The 20,719-nt window shown below is 39.7% G+C and overlaps 1 protein-coding gene across 3 annotated transcripts in view; it reads right to left on the bottom strand.

Moving 5' to 3' along the window:
- Window positions 1-20,719, bottom strand: part of eys (eyes shut homolog) — a 188,816-nt gene that overhangs the window by 90,938 nt on the left and 77,159 nt on the right. For all 3 annotated transcript variants that reach the window (XM_069538391.1, XM_020092694.2, XM_020092703.2), the window contains 6 exons: window positions 19,819-19,932; window positions 17,146-17,259; window positions 14,622-14,819; window positions 12,858-12,979; window positions 7,725-7,846; window positions 6,341-6,600 (listed from right to left, as the gene is read on the bottom strand). In XM_069538391.1, coding sequence (XP_069394492.1) covers window positions 6,341-6,600; window positions 7,725-7,846; window positions 12,858-12,979; window positions 14,622-14,819; window positions 17,146-17,259; window positions 19,819-19,932 — 930 coding nt within the window. The remainder of the gene's footprint in view (window positions 1-6,340; window positions 6,601-7,724; window positions 7,847-12,857; window positions 12,980-14,621; window positions 14,820-17,145; window positions 17,260-19,818; window positions 19,933-20,719) is intronic.

The raw sequence follows: 20,719 nt of genomic DNA, 5'->3' as shown, positions 1-20,719 counted from the left end.
GGGACCACACAATGCTGCTGAAATCACTATACTGTGAGAATCATATTTCTCCACTTGTAATAGAGAGAGGCATAATTGTTATCCCCTTGTCAAATAACTCACTTTTAACATACGGGGGGGGGGGGGGGGGGGGTTATTATATTACAGATTATGGAATACATTAATTACTCAAAATGATTGCAGCGTATTTACCAACCCAACAGAAATTCTTCAATAGAAATTGCCACACAATGTGTTTACATACAGTATTTGGTTCAGGTATTAGCTGAAAGAATCCAAATATGTAGTGGTTTCTTTATGATTGTGTACTTTCAACACACAGCGATGTGGACCATAATTCTTAAACCTAGGACGTTAACAGTTTACATTTGCAAACCGTTGTCTGTGCAAACTGCAGCAAAGTGAGCAAGGACACCCCCGCCTATAAATCGTGCGCAGAGCTCAGAATTAGACATAACTCTTCCATAATGTGTGTTGAGCGATGCTATGCATGTTTGTTTCATTTGTTGTCGTTGTCGGCCGCTAACCTTCGCCTCAACCTCTGCCCCGGCTCTTCCATTTTCAGGTTGCTCTTCTATCAGCCTTGGCACTCCCTGCTGGGGCTCCTCATTAAGAGCAAAGTGGAACATCTGTGCTGGTCAGGCAAGATGACTGGGCCTCCTGGCCAGAGCCACAGTGGAGAGTCACTGCTCGGAAGAACCGCAGCTTCCTCCAGGAGCCGTCTACAATCAGCAGAGGATAACTGCTTCCCTTATATTTTCCTTTCAGAAGATTCTTTCATCTGGCTCTGGTTTTATTCTGGCCTCCAGGTTCTCACAGTACACCTTTGTAGACAAAACTCATTTCCATTGTGTCTGTGTTTTACAAACCACTTTAATGCTTACTCCCAGTGGGCACCCCCAAATAGCTGCCTTTTAGTTTCAGTGAACACTAAAACTTCCACATCACCCTTTTTGTAACACTATATTATAGTCTCCTGAACTGTCTCGGGAAATCTATGACCGTATATTTATTGAGTCTTTACTGAAAGAAAAAGCTGATCATTAAACCCACTGCTCAAGAGCTTATCTTTTATAAAAGAAAAAATAGATATTGGCTTAAGACTTGCCATAAAAATGTGACAGTGGCCATCCACTTTCAAAGTTATTATTATTGTCTCCTGGGTATTTTCACATAAGATACTATTTCCTCTAAAGTGTCTAAACAGAAGACCAGAAACAATAAATACATTTATTGAAATAAGTATATTGGTGATTTTTTTTTTAGGTTATGCTTTTATCCATGTCAGTTTGTTTCTTGGTTGTGTGTATGTTTGTTTGTTTACTTGTGAGCAAAATCAAGTCCAGGGATTTCCCGAAAATTTGGTGGAACGATGGGACTTGAGCTAAGGAAGGATCATTTTAATTTCAGATCCGGAGATTTGTTACATTTGTTATTTTCTCAGGGCATGAAGTCTGAATTTTGATGAAAAATGTAGGGGGACTGAAATGTATGAGTGTGTGCAATTTGCAGACTACATAAGCAACTTATGGTTCAACCTGAGAATCGTATCAAACTGCCTATGTCAAGGTTCCACAGCTAAAGGCCACAAAGTTGAATTGATCTTAGAAAAGGTACAGAACCAGCTACTGAATGAGAAAGTGAGGCTACTGAAGGTTTGAATGACTGCCTACTTCAGAAACATATTCCTCTTTCTAGTGCAGTCTTGAGGAAGGTCACCGATTTCATTGAGAATGCGCAACTATCTCAGCCCACAAAGAGCAAGGACAGTTAAACAGAGATTCCAAACCCTAATATCATGAGCCAGCAAAGCCAAGAACACAGAAGAACCTATTTAGAGCCAAAAACAAGATTATATCCAGATAGTTGAAGCATCTACGTGACCAGAGAAAGACGGCTTTGCCAAAGGATTAAACTCTACTCTCACACCACAGTTTTTACCAATTGTTGACAACCAAGCAACAAAATCAGCCGAGTCAAAATTAACTTGACATAAACGGAGGCAGAACCGCTCAGGTTGAAGGTATTGGCGGACTTTTCCAACACAAAAGCAACCCCTTAATGTTTGACACATACATGTTTACTCATTTTTCATATTGAGTATGACTTTGACCAAGGTTGAGCAGTCTGGAGGCCTCTGTCAGCCAGATTACAATGTTCCATGTTTTGTGCTTAGTTGCCATTCTGTCCTTGGCATTGTGATAAGTTGTGCCGCGAGCGAGTCTTTATTCTCAAGAAGGTTATAACGATCATGACATGACTTCTAGTGACCTACACTGTTATCTGCTGCCCCCGTTTGTTACATACTGCTTCTGTTGTACCTCAAGCTGTTTGGTTTGACTGCTCACATGTATGTTAGAGGAATAATCTTCTGTCTGCAGATCTGTGTTGTAATACACTCATATTCAAGTAAGAACAACTGAAGCTCTTTGAGTTTATTCTTTAGTCACCATTATAAACACCAATCAGAAACTCAGCCATCTTCCATCAAACATCTGTGCAGAAGATTTTTTCTTTATCACTCATCATCCAAGGAAGGAAGGCTGCAAAAAATCTTAAGAATCCCAATCCACCGCTAAATAAGGGTAGATGAACAGTGGTCATAAACACAATGGACTACCACTGCTCAATGCCACCAACCAGTGTATACAAGGAAAAGCCCCATAGAGTGTTCACAACAGCTACATAAGCTTTAAACCAGACAAAAGCCAGTTTGTGCCATGAGTTCACCAGTAACTCCTGTTGTGGTTCACAAAGCAGCGCCCTGAACTCCAAAAGAGGAACAGCACAGAGCCACTGGTTCACAGCTGTGGATGAGGCCTACATGGAACACATTACCTGGACGTCAGGAACAAAAGCTTGGCATTGACAAAGACAGTAGCCTCCATTTTTATGTCCCCTGTGTGTGTGTGTGTGTGTGTGTGTGTGTGTGTGTGTGTGTGTGTGTGTGTGTGTATATACAATACAGGGGACCAGCACCTTCACTTTGATTCCACTTTGAGATATAAGAACCCTACAACACTGAGCTGATAGTGTACCAACAAGTGCCCATGCCCAAGAAATGTAGAAAACATTTGACGAAAATAGCCACAAGATCCTTGAAGAGCAACAACACTATGTGGGGAAAAGAATAATAAAATCCATCCCATATGTGTAGTATCTATAGATGTGGAGTATCAGAGAAACTCAAGAGGGGGGGTCAACAACCACTGCTTTCCTGTGTTGATCTAGATTCAATTCTACTTGGAGAACTTCATCCTGGATGACTGAGAATCTATGGCTACCTAAACATACACATATATTCCTTCAGTGATGCAACACCCTGTCTAAAAAACAGGAACGTCGAACAACATCATGCTTCTACTGCACCTCAATTACATATCTATCTAAATATATACCATGAAACACACACACAAACCTTTATTTCTGCTGCAACAATGTCCAACTGTGTGTATGTGTGTTTGGCCCATGTGGGCTCGAGTTAGCTGCAGTTGAAATGTGCATCATGCCACATTTGGGCTATGCAGCAATTTTGAGCCAGGGATGTACCATTATGCAAGATTTTAGATACTGGATTTAAATGTAGCTGAACTTAGCACACAAACTTGTTTTGAGTACATATTGTTTCTTTTGCACCAATCACACAGTCTTTGACTGAGACATGATGTGAGGTCAAATAAACACTCAAGCTCCCTCTTCTTAATTTGTTTCACTGTAGTTCCCTGCAGGTCCTCCACACACCTTGCAAAACAGCAAACACGCACAACTGAATGTCATGGGGTAAATGGCTATTTGGTTTTGGCTTTCTAACAAATCAACCTTGATAACATTCACTGTGCTGTGTCCATCTTGAGTGTGTGGGATGAGATTTGCTTACGGCTGTAAATCTGGCAGACACAGGCGGACAAATTCTAATTTAATTAGGTCTGGGAATAATGTAAGGCCTACACAATTTCCTTGACAAATAACCTACAGTGAATGGTAAATAACAAGTCTGTAAAATTGTAACTCTGGGACGAAGCCATCGGTTGTATAACAGCTCTGTGTTTGTTGAGTGCGAGCTAGGCAGGATGGATTTATGGTGAATAACAATAGAGAGTAGTGAGTCACAATGCTTGTGTAAAGTGAAAACGACCAAGCCCACGCAAAGCTCTTGGTGTAATGTATGCAGCCAGCACCTAATTTCCTATTCCTCTCCAAGGAAGCCTTCTGAAACTAACTCAGCCGCTCTATTTATATCAGGCAACATCTTTTCATCTCTGTGCTGATAGAGCCATTAGTTACAGCACAACCCTATAGCATCTTGACCTGAACACTAAGAAGAATGTTAAAACACTCTATCCTTCATATTCCCTCTTGAGCTTACTGATAAACTTCCTAACAGGTCATTTTAACTAAGAAAGTGGTCAATTTCCCTGCTCCGTGATGAAGATGTTGCTTTATTCATGAGCTGACAGAGCTTGTGAACGTAACATGAAACAGATACATGAATTTCAGATGTGTGCGCGTGAGTTATTCATGAATATGTGTGAAAAATATATAAACGAGGGAAACATTTAAGGATTTTAAATTCGCAGGGATGTGATTTCATCTTTACTGTAAGAAAACACCCACTGAAGTTAAAGCTTTCATATGTAGAGTTCATATGCCATTATGGATTCCAACTGAAGATTTGGTCACAAGAGAGAGATGCAATTAGACAGTCCAGAGAAACACACAGCCCACAATCCAAGCTATATAAAACATATTAATTTGATACATTTGGTAAAATATGGCCATTTATGCACATGCTGAGCATATGAACACACATCGAAGAAATAAGAGTTATTTCCATTGACTGGTTCATAATCTCTTCCACTGTTCCACGTTTTGATCCATCGTCAGAGACAACATTTTGAGTTGACCTCAGTGAAGCATCACATAATCTTTAAATAGCTAATTTTGCATATGGTTCATGCAAAGACAGCAGGCATGAACTCAAACACAATGCAGAGGTTCCGTAAAATCAGGTTTTGTATGTAAGGATATCCTTTGGCAGGTATGGCCTTAAAAAACATAGCTCAAAATATAAAAAACAAAACACGGATTAAAATAAATTCATTTGTAACAGCATTGTTCTTGTGAATCAGTTGGACCGTGGTTGCCAGGTAGTGTCATGGAAATAAGAAATGAACAAAGTTTCTAAAATGTAGTCAGTTATATTTGTAGTTGTGTAGTAGTTTTTAGTTTAGGGTTTATTGACTGTGGTAAAAGAAAAGGGGGAGGAATCATTTGTTTAATTTGGATTCATGAAATTGTGCAATTTTAAAAATAAATATGTGCTTATAATTATCAACATGCACAATATCACATTACATAAAAAAGGTGTACATTTGTTCCAGTTTGGACGACAATGAAAAACATAGCTGCCTCGGTAGAGAAGAACCGCCCTGATTTATTTGAATATAAAGGGCTCCGAAAAATCCCATTTAAGATGAAACACACTAGTGAAAATATCACTGGAATTAATTTATATTTAAAGTCTTCCAATAGAACTTTTTCCTCTAAATCTTACACAAAGAACCTTTAAATGAATAGAAGATTTTCTATATGAACATAACAATAAAGAGGTAGAACACATTGACAGATCATTGTAATTAGCACACTAGCAGCTGATTTTCCGAGAAAAGTATAAAGAAGAATCCAGCTACCACTGGGCTCTTTGCAAAAACACTCAAATTGGAAAATATGTATAAATCCTAGAAATTAATTACAATCAGTGCTTTCCTTCAAGCCAGATTTGATTATTATGACCAGCCAATGACCAGATCCTAGAGACTAAGGACAATTCAACTCTTGAACTTATTTGTTGTTTGAATAGCATAGCAACCCTTTACTCAGGGTTTGTCCTGTCCTGTCCTGAGAATTACCAGGAAACCCCGCTCGTCTGACAGCTAAGTACCACCCCTGCCTAATGTTCAGCCAGGATGTTATTATAACATGTATAAAATGTATTCACCGTCAGGAGGACGGTCCAACACGTGATTAATACACAAGAATATAATCATTCATCGTCTGGATTGATAGAGTAACGTTTTGGAGAACCTCGTACATTTCAGAGAAGAGATACAAATGATGCACACTTAACTGTGACAGGGAAATTTCTCATCTTCTTGCGACAACCTCTGATCTACGATGTATATGTTTAGCTTGTAATTTTTCAATTGTGTGTTTTTTCTGCTATTTATGTACAGAGAGCTACTGAGGAAAACGATGCAGTTTCACTTGAAACAGGGCTTTAAAAAAAGCACTATATAAGCATGCACCATGAGTATGAGGCTGTGGCGGTGTGTTCACTCACCAGCTGGACATCTGCAGGAGGCTGTTCCATTGGAGCGTGTCAGGCAGGTGGAGTCGTGCCGGCACGGACTGTGGAGGGGGTCACAGGGGTCATAAGGCTCGTTGCACAAGGGGCCACTGAAGAAGGGGAGACAGGTGCAGGAGAACTCCCCAGGTATAACTGACTCCTGACACTGAGCTCCATTTAGACAAGGCCCGGAATCACACTCATTCACATCCTCGGCACAGTCCACACCTGTCCAGCCCGCTGAGCACAAACACCTTGGATACACAGCAGAGAGGAGATATGGCACTGCAGAGGTCCTTTTGGCACAATTTGAAATGAATCCCTAAATAAATAAACAACATATTCAGTGTTTTTCTCAGGGTTAGGGGGTGTCACATTCTCTTTGGACTGTGCTACTAAAAATAGATAAAACAGCAGCACTGGTGGTTCAGATATTCTACCACATGGCATATCCTTTTTCCAATTGAAACCATCCACACGTCACATTTGTCTGCGTGCAGACTGTGATTGGATACATGAATTGACACGGCACTCCAGAATCTTTGTGAGAGACGGTGCAGGGGAACGTACAGGTTAATTGTAGAGCAGCTTTTAATTCTGGACAGCTGAATGTAGGACACGTAAGGTTAGAGCATTGAGTGGGGATTAAATGAAAATATATGCATGCTAGCCACAGACACAGAGAGGAAGAGAGACAGAGAAACACACGCTACGTTCAAACTGCAAGCCTTAGTGCTCAATTCTATTTTCAATTCTCATTTTTTCTAGATCTGTTTTTTTTAATGTAGCCGTTCACATCATCTTATAAAATGTGCCTGGTATCAGACTTAAATCTGAGCTCGTCTTTGCCCTGATGTGTCATCCCACACAGCACGATGTGTATGGCAATAAACAAGGAGAAGAATGTCGACCTAGAGTGACGTAAAAGTCTCTCCGCTGTGTGAACGTAGTCAGAGAGTGTGTGTGTGAGTCTTAAGTAGCTCCTCTTAAAGCAGATTGACTATTCCACTTGGTGGCAGTGAGTGCCTGAACACTATCAACCACTCCACCTCACATTCCTCTCCACCCCCCCGGATTTTTCACCTGAAGCAGTTTTAAGTCCCCCCCAGCGGGTGGGTAGGTGGGCGGGTGGGAGGCTTTGGGCATTAGCTGAAGCAGATACACCAGCTTTTCCCTCCAATGAGTCACGGATCCCCTGAAACCTTTTCATGCTGTGAGCAATTGATTGACTCATTTGTTTTACCTGCCATCTGCAATTCATTATCTTCGCTGCCAGTGGAAGGACATACTGCCATCACCGAACAGCTTATTTTTTCACCTGAATTTATCAAGTGCACCTCGCAAGGACGGTGCCCTCGAGCCTGGCTCGCACACCTACTTGTAGCCGTTGAGGAGATCCGTGCAGGTGGCGTTGTTTTTGCAGGGCTGTGACACACATTCATCTATTTCTTGTTGGCAGTGCTGCCCCTCCCAGCCGGAATGGCACACGCACTCATAGCTCTGCAATACGGACAGAACAGGGGAAGCTTTATTAGACTGACACTGAAACAGAGCGTTTGAGGTAAAGTCTAGCATTTTAATAGGAATAAAAAACACTGTACATATACTGTGCATATAGATAGCTAATTAAGTTATGGAGCATTCTGCCACTTGTTTACTTATCTTTACCCGTTGCGTTTGAGAGTTGAAATGTAGCAACACTTGATACTCTCGATAACATTCATCATAATTGTCTTTTTCAAAATCTGCAGAGCAAAACCACCCATACACAACAAGATCTTTCCATTGGAAATCTGTTTAAACTGTGGAAGAGCCGTGTTTGTCTTACATTTTGACATTACTACTATGCAGATGTATTCCTCCTACCACCCCCCCTCTGGATAGTATGCAAACAGGTTTTTTTTGTTTTTTCAATGCCGTTCAAAGTATATGGTACAGGCCTTTATAATCAATCATGCAACATTACCACTGCATATTTATTCTACATGTAAAATGGGTTTCATAAGCATATGTCAGGAAACAGCCGGTGAATATCGTGTTTCTAATGTAAATTATGAAAGTTGTATGTGTATTTATATACACAGCTTATATAGAGCTCCTGCAAATCACGTCCTTTATTTCATCACTCCAGTCTGCGTTTTGCCAATGACTCACGACATGAGAGATAAATGATCTGCTGTCTATTACTTTCCAAACTACCAGTTTAAGTCAGATTCCTCTTTGCATACAGGATGAAGGCGGTTGCACGGTCAAGGGCTTTTCAGGATTCCTCATTGCCAGCATCCTGTCCAAAAAAGGTCCTGGGTTGCTAATCTGTACTTCATACACGGGAGGGGAGCCGTTAAACTTTGTCTGATATAATTTGTACACTGCGGGGCCCTATGGTGGTGGGGGTGGGGGGAAAACGCCGTCATCTCGTGATAAATTAGATACCTCCAGGAGACTCCAATTCCTTACCCCTGGCAATAGAACATAATCTAATTTTTTGCTGCTAAGTCACCTTCAGGGACCACGATCCTCCAAAATAAGCTAAAGCTCAGTGGGACAGTGTTCAGAGAGAGGAATAGCTGCACTGTAAACAAGACTATAGCGCGAATGGGTTTCCAAAAACTGGCCCCATTTGAATAATGAGCTGCGGATAATGGTGATAAAGTTACAATGAAGTGAAAATTACAGTGAAGGGTTTTGAACAGGACTCTGGGACAATTTGCTAAACTTGACGTTGAATTCCTGGAGTCCATTTCATTTTATAGGGAGAAAAAAGGAGCATTTGTTGTTAAGATATTCTGAAATAGTTACAGTGGCACATTCTTGAAATCTATGTGTCTTGATAGTCACAAAAAAGTATGATGGTATGTTGTCAACTTTAAAGTCCAGATCATGGTTTCACAAAGACTCAGCTACGTGGGCTGTGTCTGTCTATACTTTGATTGGTTTGTAGATGGGTGTATGTCTGGCATATTTACTTTTGAGTAGTCCATAGAAAAATAAACAGTTTTTCCATTTGAAAGGATTAAATGAACAAATCCATTCTCATTGTTAATTTTGTTTCCATTGCAATATTTTAATGGTATTAGTGTCGAGTGAACGACCCCTTCATTTAAACATTATATCATCGGAGACACTACAAGCGATGTGGGCTGCTTCCACTTCTTTTTCTTCTTTCATTCTTCAATGCTGCCTCGACTTGTCCGCAACTCCAGAGTTCTATTTAAAAAGTGTTTTCACGCCTCTAATGAACAGAACCATGGATTTAGTTTGGTCTAGACGGAGTAATGAGTTACCCGTCATACCTGTTATTTTGGTTTGGCCTAAACTGAAAAGGAGGAAATTTTTGACCAAACAAAAAGGTGTGAAAGCTTCTTTAGTTTGCCTCTGGTTACCATTGATAGACCAAAGTTTGTGCCTGAAAACTTTAAATTTAAATACATGTTAAAATACCAATGCATGATTGAGCAAACCATAATGTGGCTTAATCATTCATGACAAGAGGTGAGTTGTTGGGTAAGATTCATCATTAAGCTGTTTCTATAGAGGAGGACCAATGCCACAAAATGAGAGCTCAAAGCATCATTGATAAAGTTTGAAACTTTATAGAAATGACTCATGAAAGGTTCTTTAATACATGTGAGAATAAATGTATCTTTCTCTCTTCTCACCATTTGGCCCCCACAGGTCTCACAAATGAAAGAAGAGGTTTTCTATTAAATAGATCTCAACTTTCTCACATGCACAGTGCGCTAATTTTCAAGAGCACATACTTATTTTATACCTGAACATCAGTGTGTGAACGGCAAACTAGAAGTTATTTGTCTTTGTCGGAATAAAAATAAAAAACCCAAAGACTTTATCTATGACACATCTGTTTCACTGCTGCAATCTGTTTGCAAAAAAAGCAGCTGTTGCTAAAAAGGGCCCCTGGTACTCATTGCACAGTTTGTGAGCAGCATGCAGCTCCCTGGGCCTTTTTGCAGCTGCAACAGATCAATGTTATTGGCTTAAAAAACACTTGAATAACTACAGAAGTCGAGCTGCGCCTTGAAAAAACAAAACTCTAAAAATGCTCTTTTAAGCCCAAGTGTGCGTGTCGGTATAAACAGAAATCCTATACTCCGAAGAATTCATTCAGAAAATCAACTCAAAGAATCAACCGACCTTGCAGCTAAAAGGCAAACGCTTTTGTTTATTCTAAATATCCAACCAATGAGATACAATATAAACTGAGCTGCATCACCTCGGTGATGACGATGTAAAGTGGGGGTAATAAGCTGTAAATGTGGTGCATTTTTCTGAAAGAAGACTAACCGTGTCCTACGAGTGGCCGATTTCTGCACTTGATGTTCAGAGGCGTCCTAAATTTCCTGTCTGTGCCTACACATGCTTCACATATCTGGGAACGGCACCAGAAATGGAAAACATTCAGCAGAGGGGCTGACAGAATGTAATGTCACTTAATGCCTACACACAAATCTAACATAATGTGGAAATGTTCCCATACCGATTCTGATACCTGGACTCCGTGTACCTGTTAAGTACCAATAAGTACTGTTTGAATACTTGAAAATAAACTTATATATAATATGTTTTCGCAGTTGTATGCTTCCAACCCTGTCTGGAAATGATTATGGCCTGCCTCAGGTTAAACCCTTCCGATTCTCCAGAGAATGAACATAGATAATCTTTTTCTGTATCTGATCTTTTAAACACCATTGTCTTTATTCTATTTTTTTATTACTTTTTATACCTTTTGCTAGTTTTATGTTTTTTTTTTTATCCTAAGCCTTTCTTTTATTGCTGTGTTATTTTTGATCTCTTATTTCATGATTTTGATTTTATTGTAAAACACTTTAGCTGTATTTTATGTATGAAAGGTGCCATATAAATAAAATGTATTATAATAATAGAACTTCTTTCATTATCTAACTTGACAGTCATAACTAAAAAGAATAGAGGAGATCTAGCAACACACGACACCCGTCGACGCTGAAGTCTTTCATATGGTGCCCGTCACCGTATACCTGTGGGTGTTTTGAAGTGAAGAAGTAGTGATTTATGGGAAAAGAAAACTGCTGATTTATCTGGGTGAAACCAATATACTTTATGCATGTGCAATTGGATCAGTACGTGGATTCGGGTACTTGGTGATTCCTGACCCTGCATTTTTAGTGGTAGGAGACATTTCTGTTGCTGGTGTTGGTATCTGAACATCTCTTTTGTCAAGTATCAAATATGATGCTTTATATCAGTGGTGTCAAACTCAATCACAGGGGGCCAAAATTAAAAATAGGGACTACGTCGAGGGTCAACATTTATTAAAAAGGATGGACAGGATATATGATAAAGTACAAAAAGAAAACTTATTTAGGTCGGCTACATTCTTCTTTTGAATGTTGGCATCCTTTCTTGGCTGCCAGTTCATTAAGTTTGGGGTTAGGTTCTGTGCAGTGGAAACTCTCAAGATAGTGTGAAGGTGTGCATTAGTGAGACGACTCCTGTGTGGGTTTTTGTTCATCTTCATCGCTGAGAAAAGTGTGAGTGAACTTGACGGGGCAAGCACTGGGATCTCTGGAACACTGGAAAAATAATATCATCAAATACTCGGCAGGTGAGGAGGGGCGCTTGTTCCATGTGCGTCTAACCAGGCATTACGCACCGTGGCTCGGCCTATGGAGCCCAAAAAGTGCTTTCTTTTGAGCGGCGGACCAGTTAAGAAAGACATATGATATTGTATCTCTGGACGGATATAGTTGTACTGCGGGCCACTTGAGTTTGACAGCTCTGCTTTATATGAAGCTTGTTTTATCAATCTGAGTAAGACTAAAACCTTTTAAAGATGTGTAATTACTCAAAGAAGCTAATATGCAGACTTTCTGCTTAAAAGGTGGTTTTAATTTAGGATTAGACATTTGACATTGAATATACCCAGTGTTAACTTCTATGTTTTTTTTCTTCAATTATACTTTGGGCAATTATTTTGCAAGATAAAATCTCAGGCCCAAAAGGCATAATTGGTGTAATTGTTATAATTGGCATAATTTGACTATTAGGAGATAATGAGGTGCATTTATAAGACATTATTAGACAGTCTCTGACTTTACATTATTACACCCAGACACCTGAAACCTAAAACATAGCAGCGTCTCCTTATGCAGGACAAATCTCCCGATAAGAGCATTAAAATGTGCCAGATCCACACCTGTACACACACCTGCTTGTTGTTTTCCCGCAGTACACCCCAGAGTGATATCCGCATATTTTATTCTATTTAATGATGCACCAGTATCCGTGTTATTGTGCAGTTGTTTGTATTTTACTGCAGCAGGAACGCTTTAAACATTAACTGCATGACAGTCATCAAAAGTAATGGGCAGCAGTACCTGGTGTGATTCGGGCCCGTCAATATTTTATGAAAAACTCTTCATTGAGTTACTAACTGGGTTATTTTAAAGCCTTTCAAATGGCCATTATATCACTGGTATTATAGTGCCAAACCAAAACTGTGTCTACTCACCAGATGGAGGTCCTTGCAAACAGAGTTGGTGCTGCACAAACTGTTCACACAGTCGTCGATGTCTTGTTCACACCTCAGCCCGGCATAGCCAGGACTGCAGAGGCAGTAAAAGCCGTCCACGACTGAAAGAAGATCAGTGGACAGTTACAGCACCTTGCATCATAAATCCATTCGACTCAACTCTCAGTAGGCCCCACATCTCAACACAGGTAAATGCTGATTACGAGCATAAAGGATAATCACCCACTGTGATTCACTTTTTTTAATGGATAACGCCGTTAAATGAAATGTCTTCTGCTGTATAAGTCAAACCTGCTCTCGCTAAATCTATGTGACGGGCACCACCTCCCTCCCATCACTCTGACAGAGCTGGACACACTAACCATCTTTAAATGAACCTGTCTGCCAGACGACCACCAAGTCCTCCGCTTTTCCCATCCGCTGTCTTTCCCACTCTTTCACAATGAAAGCTTCAAAAGCACTGGTCATTTGTTTTCCCCAGCTCTCACCACACAGGGCGAGGGAGCCGGGAGAAAAAAAAAAAAAAAAAGCAGCACAACAAAGGAGAGAGTCGACTTAAGGCCATTCTTTATTCAGATGTTACAAATGTGCCAATTTTTCCCATCACAAGTTTGAATCTCCCAAATCTAATCATGCATTCCTTCCTCTGTTATATTATTAATGACGTTAAAGAGGGATGCATCATTCTGTTGCTCTAACACAACACTGGTGTACAGGCAGCCAGTGACAGAGGTAATTGCACTTCTTACAGGAGTGAATTTATTACTTCCCCAGTCAGGGTCCCAGGATTCTTCATTATCCCAAAGATTTACCACGTAATCTATGCTGTCACTCTGTCTTGGTGCGTGTAGCTGCTATTACTCTCATTAAATGCTTTAGGTCCTGGGTGGCAGCAGCATTACTCATCTCAGCCACTGTGGCTATGCAGTGCTCTCGCCGGTGGCTGGCTGGCTGCTGCCGAGCACTGGCCAATAGGTCCTAGAGGCCTGCCTCGATAACCTAAGGCAAACTGGCTGCACTCGAGATTAGTCGGGACAGCTGGCTCATCTGTAGCACGGCAATGATAGGATGCTCACAGACAGTGATCCACTGCCATCGCTGTATTGTTCCGGCATGAGACGCTGGAAAGATGTCAGGAGTGCAAACAAAGGCTGGAAGGTGACTACTACAGTACAAATATGCTGCTACTGAAAAATGTAGAGTATTTTGAATATAATCAACAAAAAATACTTACTTTTTTTAATTTAGAAAGACTTAATTTTTGTCTTTCATATTAAATGTATAATTATATAATATATATATTCTTAGAAAGTGCTGGATGTGGAATATTGAAATTTATAAAAATCTTACTGGATATCACCAGTAAAATATATATATATTCTCAGCTCCATTATATTGATTTTGTCATTTATCATCCATTATTCAAATTGCAACACTACAGTGATGCATAATTGATTCCCTTTCTTCAGTTGTGTTAGGAAACTAATCAAGCCTGGACCAGCAGGTATTGTCCTAGATCCCCACATCAGATGGAATAACTCCACTCTCATAACAACCTTATTAGCTGCAGTGGTGACCCAATTGAAAACTGCCTGTCAGGCTGTAAGTGAGCAAAACAAAATCTGACATATCCGTGTGCGTGTGTGTGTGTGTGTGTGAGAGAGAGAGAGAGAAAGAATGGAGCTTTGCTTCCATCTCCAGTGTCTGTCATTAAGCACAGTGGCGAGATAGGCCGTTTCATACCATCATAGCAGAAGCCGTGAAAGCAGGGGCTCGAGCTGCACTCATCCACATTGATTTCACAGCGGGGGCCAGTGAAGCCCCGGCGACAGTGACAGCGGAATCCCAAAGGGAAATGGTCCTGATCCAACTCCTCCACACACACTGCACCGTTCTCGCAGGGATTACTGGCCTCACAGGGTAAGAACTCACAATTATGTCCTGGAGTGAGGCAAAGAAATGCACATTTCAAAAAAAAATATTTCAGAAATAATCTTCACTTCACTTTCTCACAGATTCACAGAGGAACAGAACAGCTTTAGGTCAAATTTAGCCTGTTAGAGGTAACAATTGCAATTTCTCAGATTACCAAAGGCGTTAAAAAAATATTGCCAACTGCACAGTTGTTCTTGTTTTAGGAAACAACACAACCACAACTGTACAAACAAACTGGTGCAAGTATTTTCAGGTCACGCAAAAAGAAAACATCTGTTAAGAAAACACGTTCCTCTCAAGCACAGATAAGAACAGTGTGATGCAGGGATACAAAGATAGAGCATGCATAACGGTCTTCACAAAGCAAGTGAAAAGACTGAACACAAACATGCACAACTACACATAACGTGATGGTTATGTGTCCTACCTCTGATAATTTCTGTCCAACATAGACACAGGAGAAAAAATGTTGGGAATAAAATGAATATGAAATTCTCCCTCACACACACACACAGTATATATATGAAATCCTGGTCAAAGCAGTTGCTAATTTGCAGCAGCCAGAGACCCATGAGATATTTAAGAATCTGACGAGTTCAGAAAGTTTCCCACTGGCTGTGTCAGTTTATTACATCGAACATTTGGGGAAATATTGACATTTGGTGTTTTCTCCAGTCATAAACTTGGCAGTGAACAACATTCTGATCTGTTATGGGCAGCTGAGCAATGAGTATAAACCCTGAATCAAATGACTGTCGAGTGAAAGTCTTAAGAAAATGTCTGGAAAATTGGGTCCGGACCTTTTCCAGAGTTTTCCTTTTACTTATGAAGAACGCAGGAGGAGATGTAAGGGTTTATGGATTTAAAGAGTGGCACCAAGTTTGTGTTTTATATCAAAGAAGACAATGAATTACTATTCGCTTCAGATCTTGAGGAAGATGAATGAGGTGCCGACTGATTTTCTAATAGCAGTCATTAATAAGATGAAGCTTTGACACAACAGCGGAAATCCTCAATGTGACCAAGAGTCCGATTCATGGATGAATGGATAATCCCTCTGAAGCTGTCCATCTTTGACAGAGTAAAAGGAACCACATCATGGAGCGACCTCTACAATGCCTTACAATAGAAATGGTGGGGTAATCAGCTGGGCCTCATTTCTGCCGCACTTCCTGCGGTCCTTGGTATTACAGCTGAAAACTTCCATTTTCATTTTCATCAGCGCTCTGAATCGCTCTGTGTCGCTCTGTGTCTCTTTCAGAAGTGATCTCCTGGTCGCTCGGCTTTAAAGCCTGGATTTGTGAAGTACTGCCCTGACTGCTGAAAAGCTCATTAGATCTGTCAGAGTGCTCCTCAGGTTTTGACCGTGGTCCTTGTTGACTGGTTGTTAGGATGACTGTGCGGAGGAAGAGACTGTCTGGATAAATGTTTCTCTATATTTATCAAAGACTGATGGTTTTTAGAACTTTTTTTTTAGAAATTCCAGAACTAAAATGTGACCTGCTAATTTGATATAGTCAAAACAGTATCATGTCAAACGGCTTGTGTTTTGTTGTAAATCATACAAATTACAATATTTATAAAAAGCTGTGCTAATATCAAAACTGTTTTTTTTAAAAAAGCTTTTTAAAATATTAAAAAGCTGCTCATTTACGATCAATAATCAATAATTTTGAATCTTGAATTATGTATTTATGCTGGTAACACAGCAGTTAGCAAAATCCTTAATTTTATTTTACCACCATGTAAAAAAAACAAGTACTGATTGAATTCAAATTTTGTAGATTTTTTTAATTAAAGAAAAAAAAATATTTCCCAATAAATAATTAAAACCAAATATGCCATTATAGTAGAATATAAACAACAAATAATTGTGCACACTGTCTGTAACATATATATTATCAAAGTTTATAAACACAGTAAATTACATGAATGAATTTTAAATATTTTACCTTCAATTAACTTTTAATGACCAATATAAAAGCCCATTATGAAAGTGATATGTATGTTTTGGCAACTAACAGTGATTAAATATTTCATCTAATAGAAAATGTGAGCATGAATGGTTTTAAAAGTTGGTAAACATTTTTTTTCTGATAATGCAGTAGAGCGTCACAGGTTTGATGGCAGATGTCACTTGTGCTGCAGACCTGCCAATCACAGCTCACATCTTTCTAATTACTCAAGTTTCCTTGATGTAACCACAGATCAAAAACGGAGACGTACTCATTTTGTTGCGACATGCCAAGCGAGTTCAGACAGGTGAAAATAAAACTATGTGAAGTTAATTAACTTTGCTTTTTTTGTCCCCCATTCCCTCAGCGCTCATTACCTTTAAATGGAGCCACACACTGGCAGAAGTAATTTCCAGGCTGGTCAATGCAAGAGGCTCCATTCTTGCAGGGAGACGACGCGCACTCATCAATGTCAAGTTCACATCTTGTACCTGCAGCAGAAAAGAACACAGGTATTGATAAATACAGTCCCTCATATCGACAGGTCCGTGAAGTAAACGTTTGGCGGTTTAAAAATAATATGATGGACTAATTGGGCTATAATGAAGAAAAAAAATCTGTGATTACAAGTTGTAATTTAATGTGAAGTCACAATATTTTGAGGATAAAGATCAACGAGGAGAAGCCTGTGCTCGCCGCAGTTCTAGATCCAAACATTATTGTTTCTCGAGAATCTACGAAAGCACTTTCAATTTAATGCAGATGTAACTTGCCTTAAAGTCGACCCCTATCAAACATTTTCTTCAGAATAGACTATTTCTTGCAAATTTCTAAGTCCTGTGTTGCTGACGAGCCAAAGGATTTGGTGAAACCTGAATAATAACTGAACAAGGTGCTCCATATTCTTCATTTTAACACAGGCAAGAGACTGATCTTCATATATACTCCCCCTTAAATAACAATTTTATTCCTTTTATCTCCTTTTTTCATTTTGGTGTTTTCATTTTAACTGAACCTACAGGGTTTCTGCAGCTTTCAACAAGTTAAAATTTAGTATTATTTAAGACAATAATGAATAAAATTTAAGAACAAGTCAAGATATGAAGGAATATTAGAGTCCCAGAGTTACTCCCACTTCCCCATATCTGAGGTGGAATGGCCCTGTAGGGGATGAGCTTAGAAATGCTACGTTATCTCACCGTCTACATACAGAGAAAACCATTATCAGTTCCATGTTGGTCTGGTTTGTAGTTTTATTACAAGAAAGAAAAAATAACTTTTTGAAGCATGACAGAATAAGTGTTCAATGAACGTTGACAAAATGAAGACCTATCTAAATGTATCAAAGACCTTGTATGTAATATTCTAACTTAAAAGTCCGATTTTTTCTTTATTTGAGACTCGGAACACATCACTGTGCTGCAGTAAATTAAATCAGAATAAAAACTGGGATTTTCTTTCTTTAACGCCAGCTTGTCAAAACGTCACGCTTGATACAGTCACATTCCACGTTTCATCTGAACAGCAGCTGATGAACCAGCTCTTTAGTTAAAAACACTGCAGCTCGTTTCACTGTTTGTTCTGCTCTGCGAATCAGGCTCTGTGGGAATTATTAGAACTTATTAGGAAACAATTCAACCGCTGTTTCTATGTTTGACTTTCACAGGTTTGTTTAACCCAGAGTCATTATTCATCTTTTTGCTTTAAAGAGCTGGCGATGTCGCACCGCATGTGGGGAAACAATTACGCCGTGAGAGTTCAGAATGAAAGCATGTCACCGCTCTGCTGTTTTGATGAGCTGTTGATGATTTGATTTTATTTAAAAACATACCTGTTGTTGTTCTGGCACACGAGCGAGGACGCAATTTGTCTGAACCTTGTTGTTTTAATTGGCTGCAAACACCCGTTTCCCGAACGCAGGCCGGTTTGTCTTCACCTTCGCCACAACAGCACCAGGCTCTTCTGCGACCCAGGTGGGTTTGTCAACACACGCGGCACATTAAATATTTACCGCCATTTTCAGCAACAGCATCATCAAACATAATTAAACCGACCAGGGCTGCATGAGAGCCTGCGTCCAACTCTTCAACAACTTTCAGGACCTGTGACTAAGATTAACTGAACATTCACATGCTCCTCAGAACGTCCTGTTTCCTGAGTCGTGACGGCATTGAGCTCACATCATGTGCTTTGAAGTCGGAATGTAGAAGAAAACATGGATGCTTTATTTGAAGTGTTGTATTGACGTGTTAAGAGCGTTTTTAAATAATGTCTTGACTCCTCTTTCCAATATTTACGTGATAACAAAGACAAAGGATCTGGTGCGACAGGCAGATAAATAATTTAATCTGATGAATCATAAAAATGTTCTATTGGCAAAAAAGTTGTGTACGGCACTTGTGTAACACATAATAGTTGTTGCTCTGACTCGAGATGGCGTTCAAGTGAAATTTCCCAGTCTGGATCTCATTTGTCCCATTATTCCAACACCACACGAACGCACAATGAAGCCTTCTCATTGGACGCTGCTTTGTGATTGGATTGTCCTTGTCCAATCAGATTCAGATGTAAAAATAAGGTCAAAATGAAAGCTTGTTACTTCAGCGTCACGCACACAGTGTGGGATCTTTGAGTTTTACACAGCTTTCTGCCCTGCATGTGGGCGCTGATGTTCTCTGTGTAACTTAGGAATGTATAATTTGTGCTCAGAGTTGCTAATAACCTGATGAAACCCAAAACATATTTAATTAAACCTGCCTCTTCAGAACTCTTCTCACTGCGAGTGCACACGACCGTGCAGAGTTCTTTTGCTCGTAATTCTACAAAATACAAATTCATTTTCTCCGAATACAAATCTTTCTTACATGTACAAAATTGAATTTCAGATTTATTCTACAGGTCTACAAAGGTCAATATACAACTACAAACTTTACCTGTGAACATCAAAGCTTTCTGACCTTGTTTAAACTCAATGTCATCCACATATTCATTGTAAAAGCTACAAATGCAGTTTACCTTTCATTCATGTGAAAACATGCACCCGCACTAACCTGTAAATCCGGGCAGACACACACATCCATAGCCATTAACAAGGTCAACACAAGTGGCATTGTGCAGGCAGGGGGAGGACATGCACTCATCTATGTTGACTTCACAGTAGTCCCCTGCAAAGACATGACATTTAAGAGTCCATGCTCACCCAAAAAAATTATATCACGCTGCAGCTTTGATTAATAACATTTTGTGACTCATGCTCAGTTTTTAACTTTCCCTCGAATGAGTAAACTACATGTTCTGTTTGACTTAAAGTGTCATGGTGTAGAATTGTAAATGTTATCACTCGTGACACCTTGAATCCCTCGATTGTAGTATTCCCGACAGTTGTCAGAAAAATTCACTCCACCACATATTCCACTTGCACATTTTACGACAGAGGCAAAATTCATTTGACAATGATACTTTGTTTTGAATATTCAACAAACACGGGGCTTTAAATCCAGAAGATTTAACGGCTGCACAGATGTTCCTCTGAAAACACCAAATACAATGAGATTGGTGTCTTTCTGTCCAAACTATATTCATAGACTGTGTTTAAGACAAAGCATAGTTTGTGTAAATAGTTTATTCTTCTTGTGTTTCTCTCCCTATTTGTTGTCTCTGAAAACACAAGCCAAACCGGATGTACACAAACTAAGTCAGAAGATGGATTTATTCGGGCTATTTCAGACATTTGTTGTTGCTGTGAACTATGGCATCTTTTCATGTCATTACACTGTATGCTTTGTGCTTCTCTCTCTTCTATAAAGGTTAGAGCTTGTATTAGAACCTAATCACCTCCCATGTGGCTCAGGTGGCCCAGAGCTTACCTCAGGTTAAGGTGCTCTAAGAATGATTTCCTCTACTTTATGTAAGATGGTTTCACACTGCCAGATGACCTAGATATTTAGGATG

Source organism: Paralichthys olivaceus, chromosome 14, assembly GCF_024713975.1.
Source record: "Paralichthys olivaceus isolate ysfri-2021 chromosome 14, ASM2471397v2, whole genome shotgun sequence".
Taxonomy (NCBI): domain Eukaryota; kingdom Metazoa; phylum Chordata; class Actinopteri; order Pleuronectiformes; family Paralichthyidae; genus Paralichthys; species Paralichthys olivaceus.
This window is presented reverse-complemented; position numbering and strand designations above follow the sequence as displayed.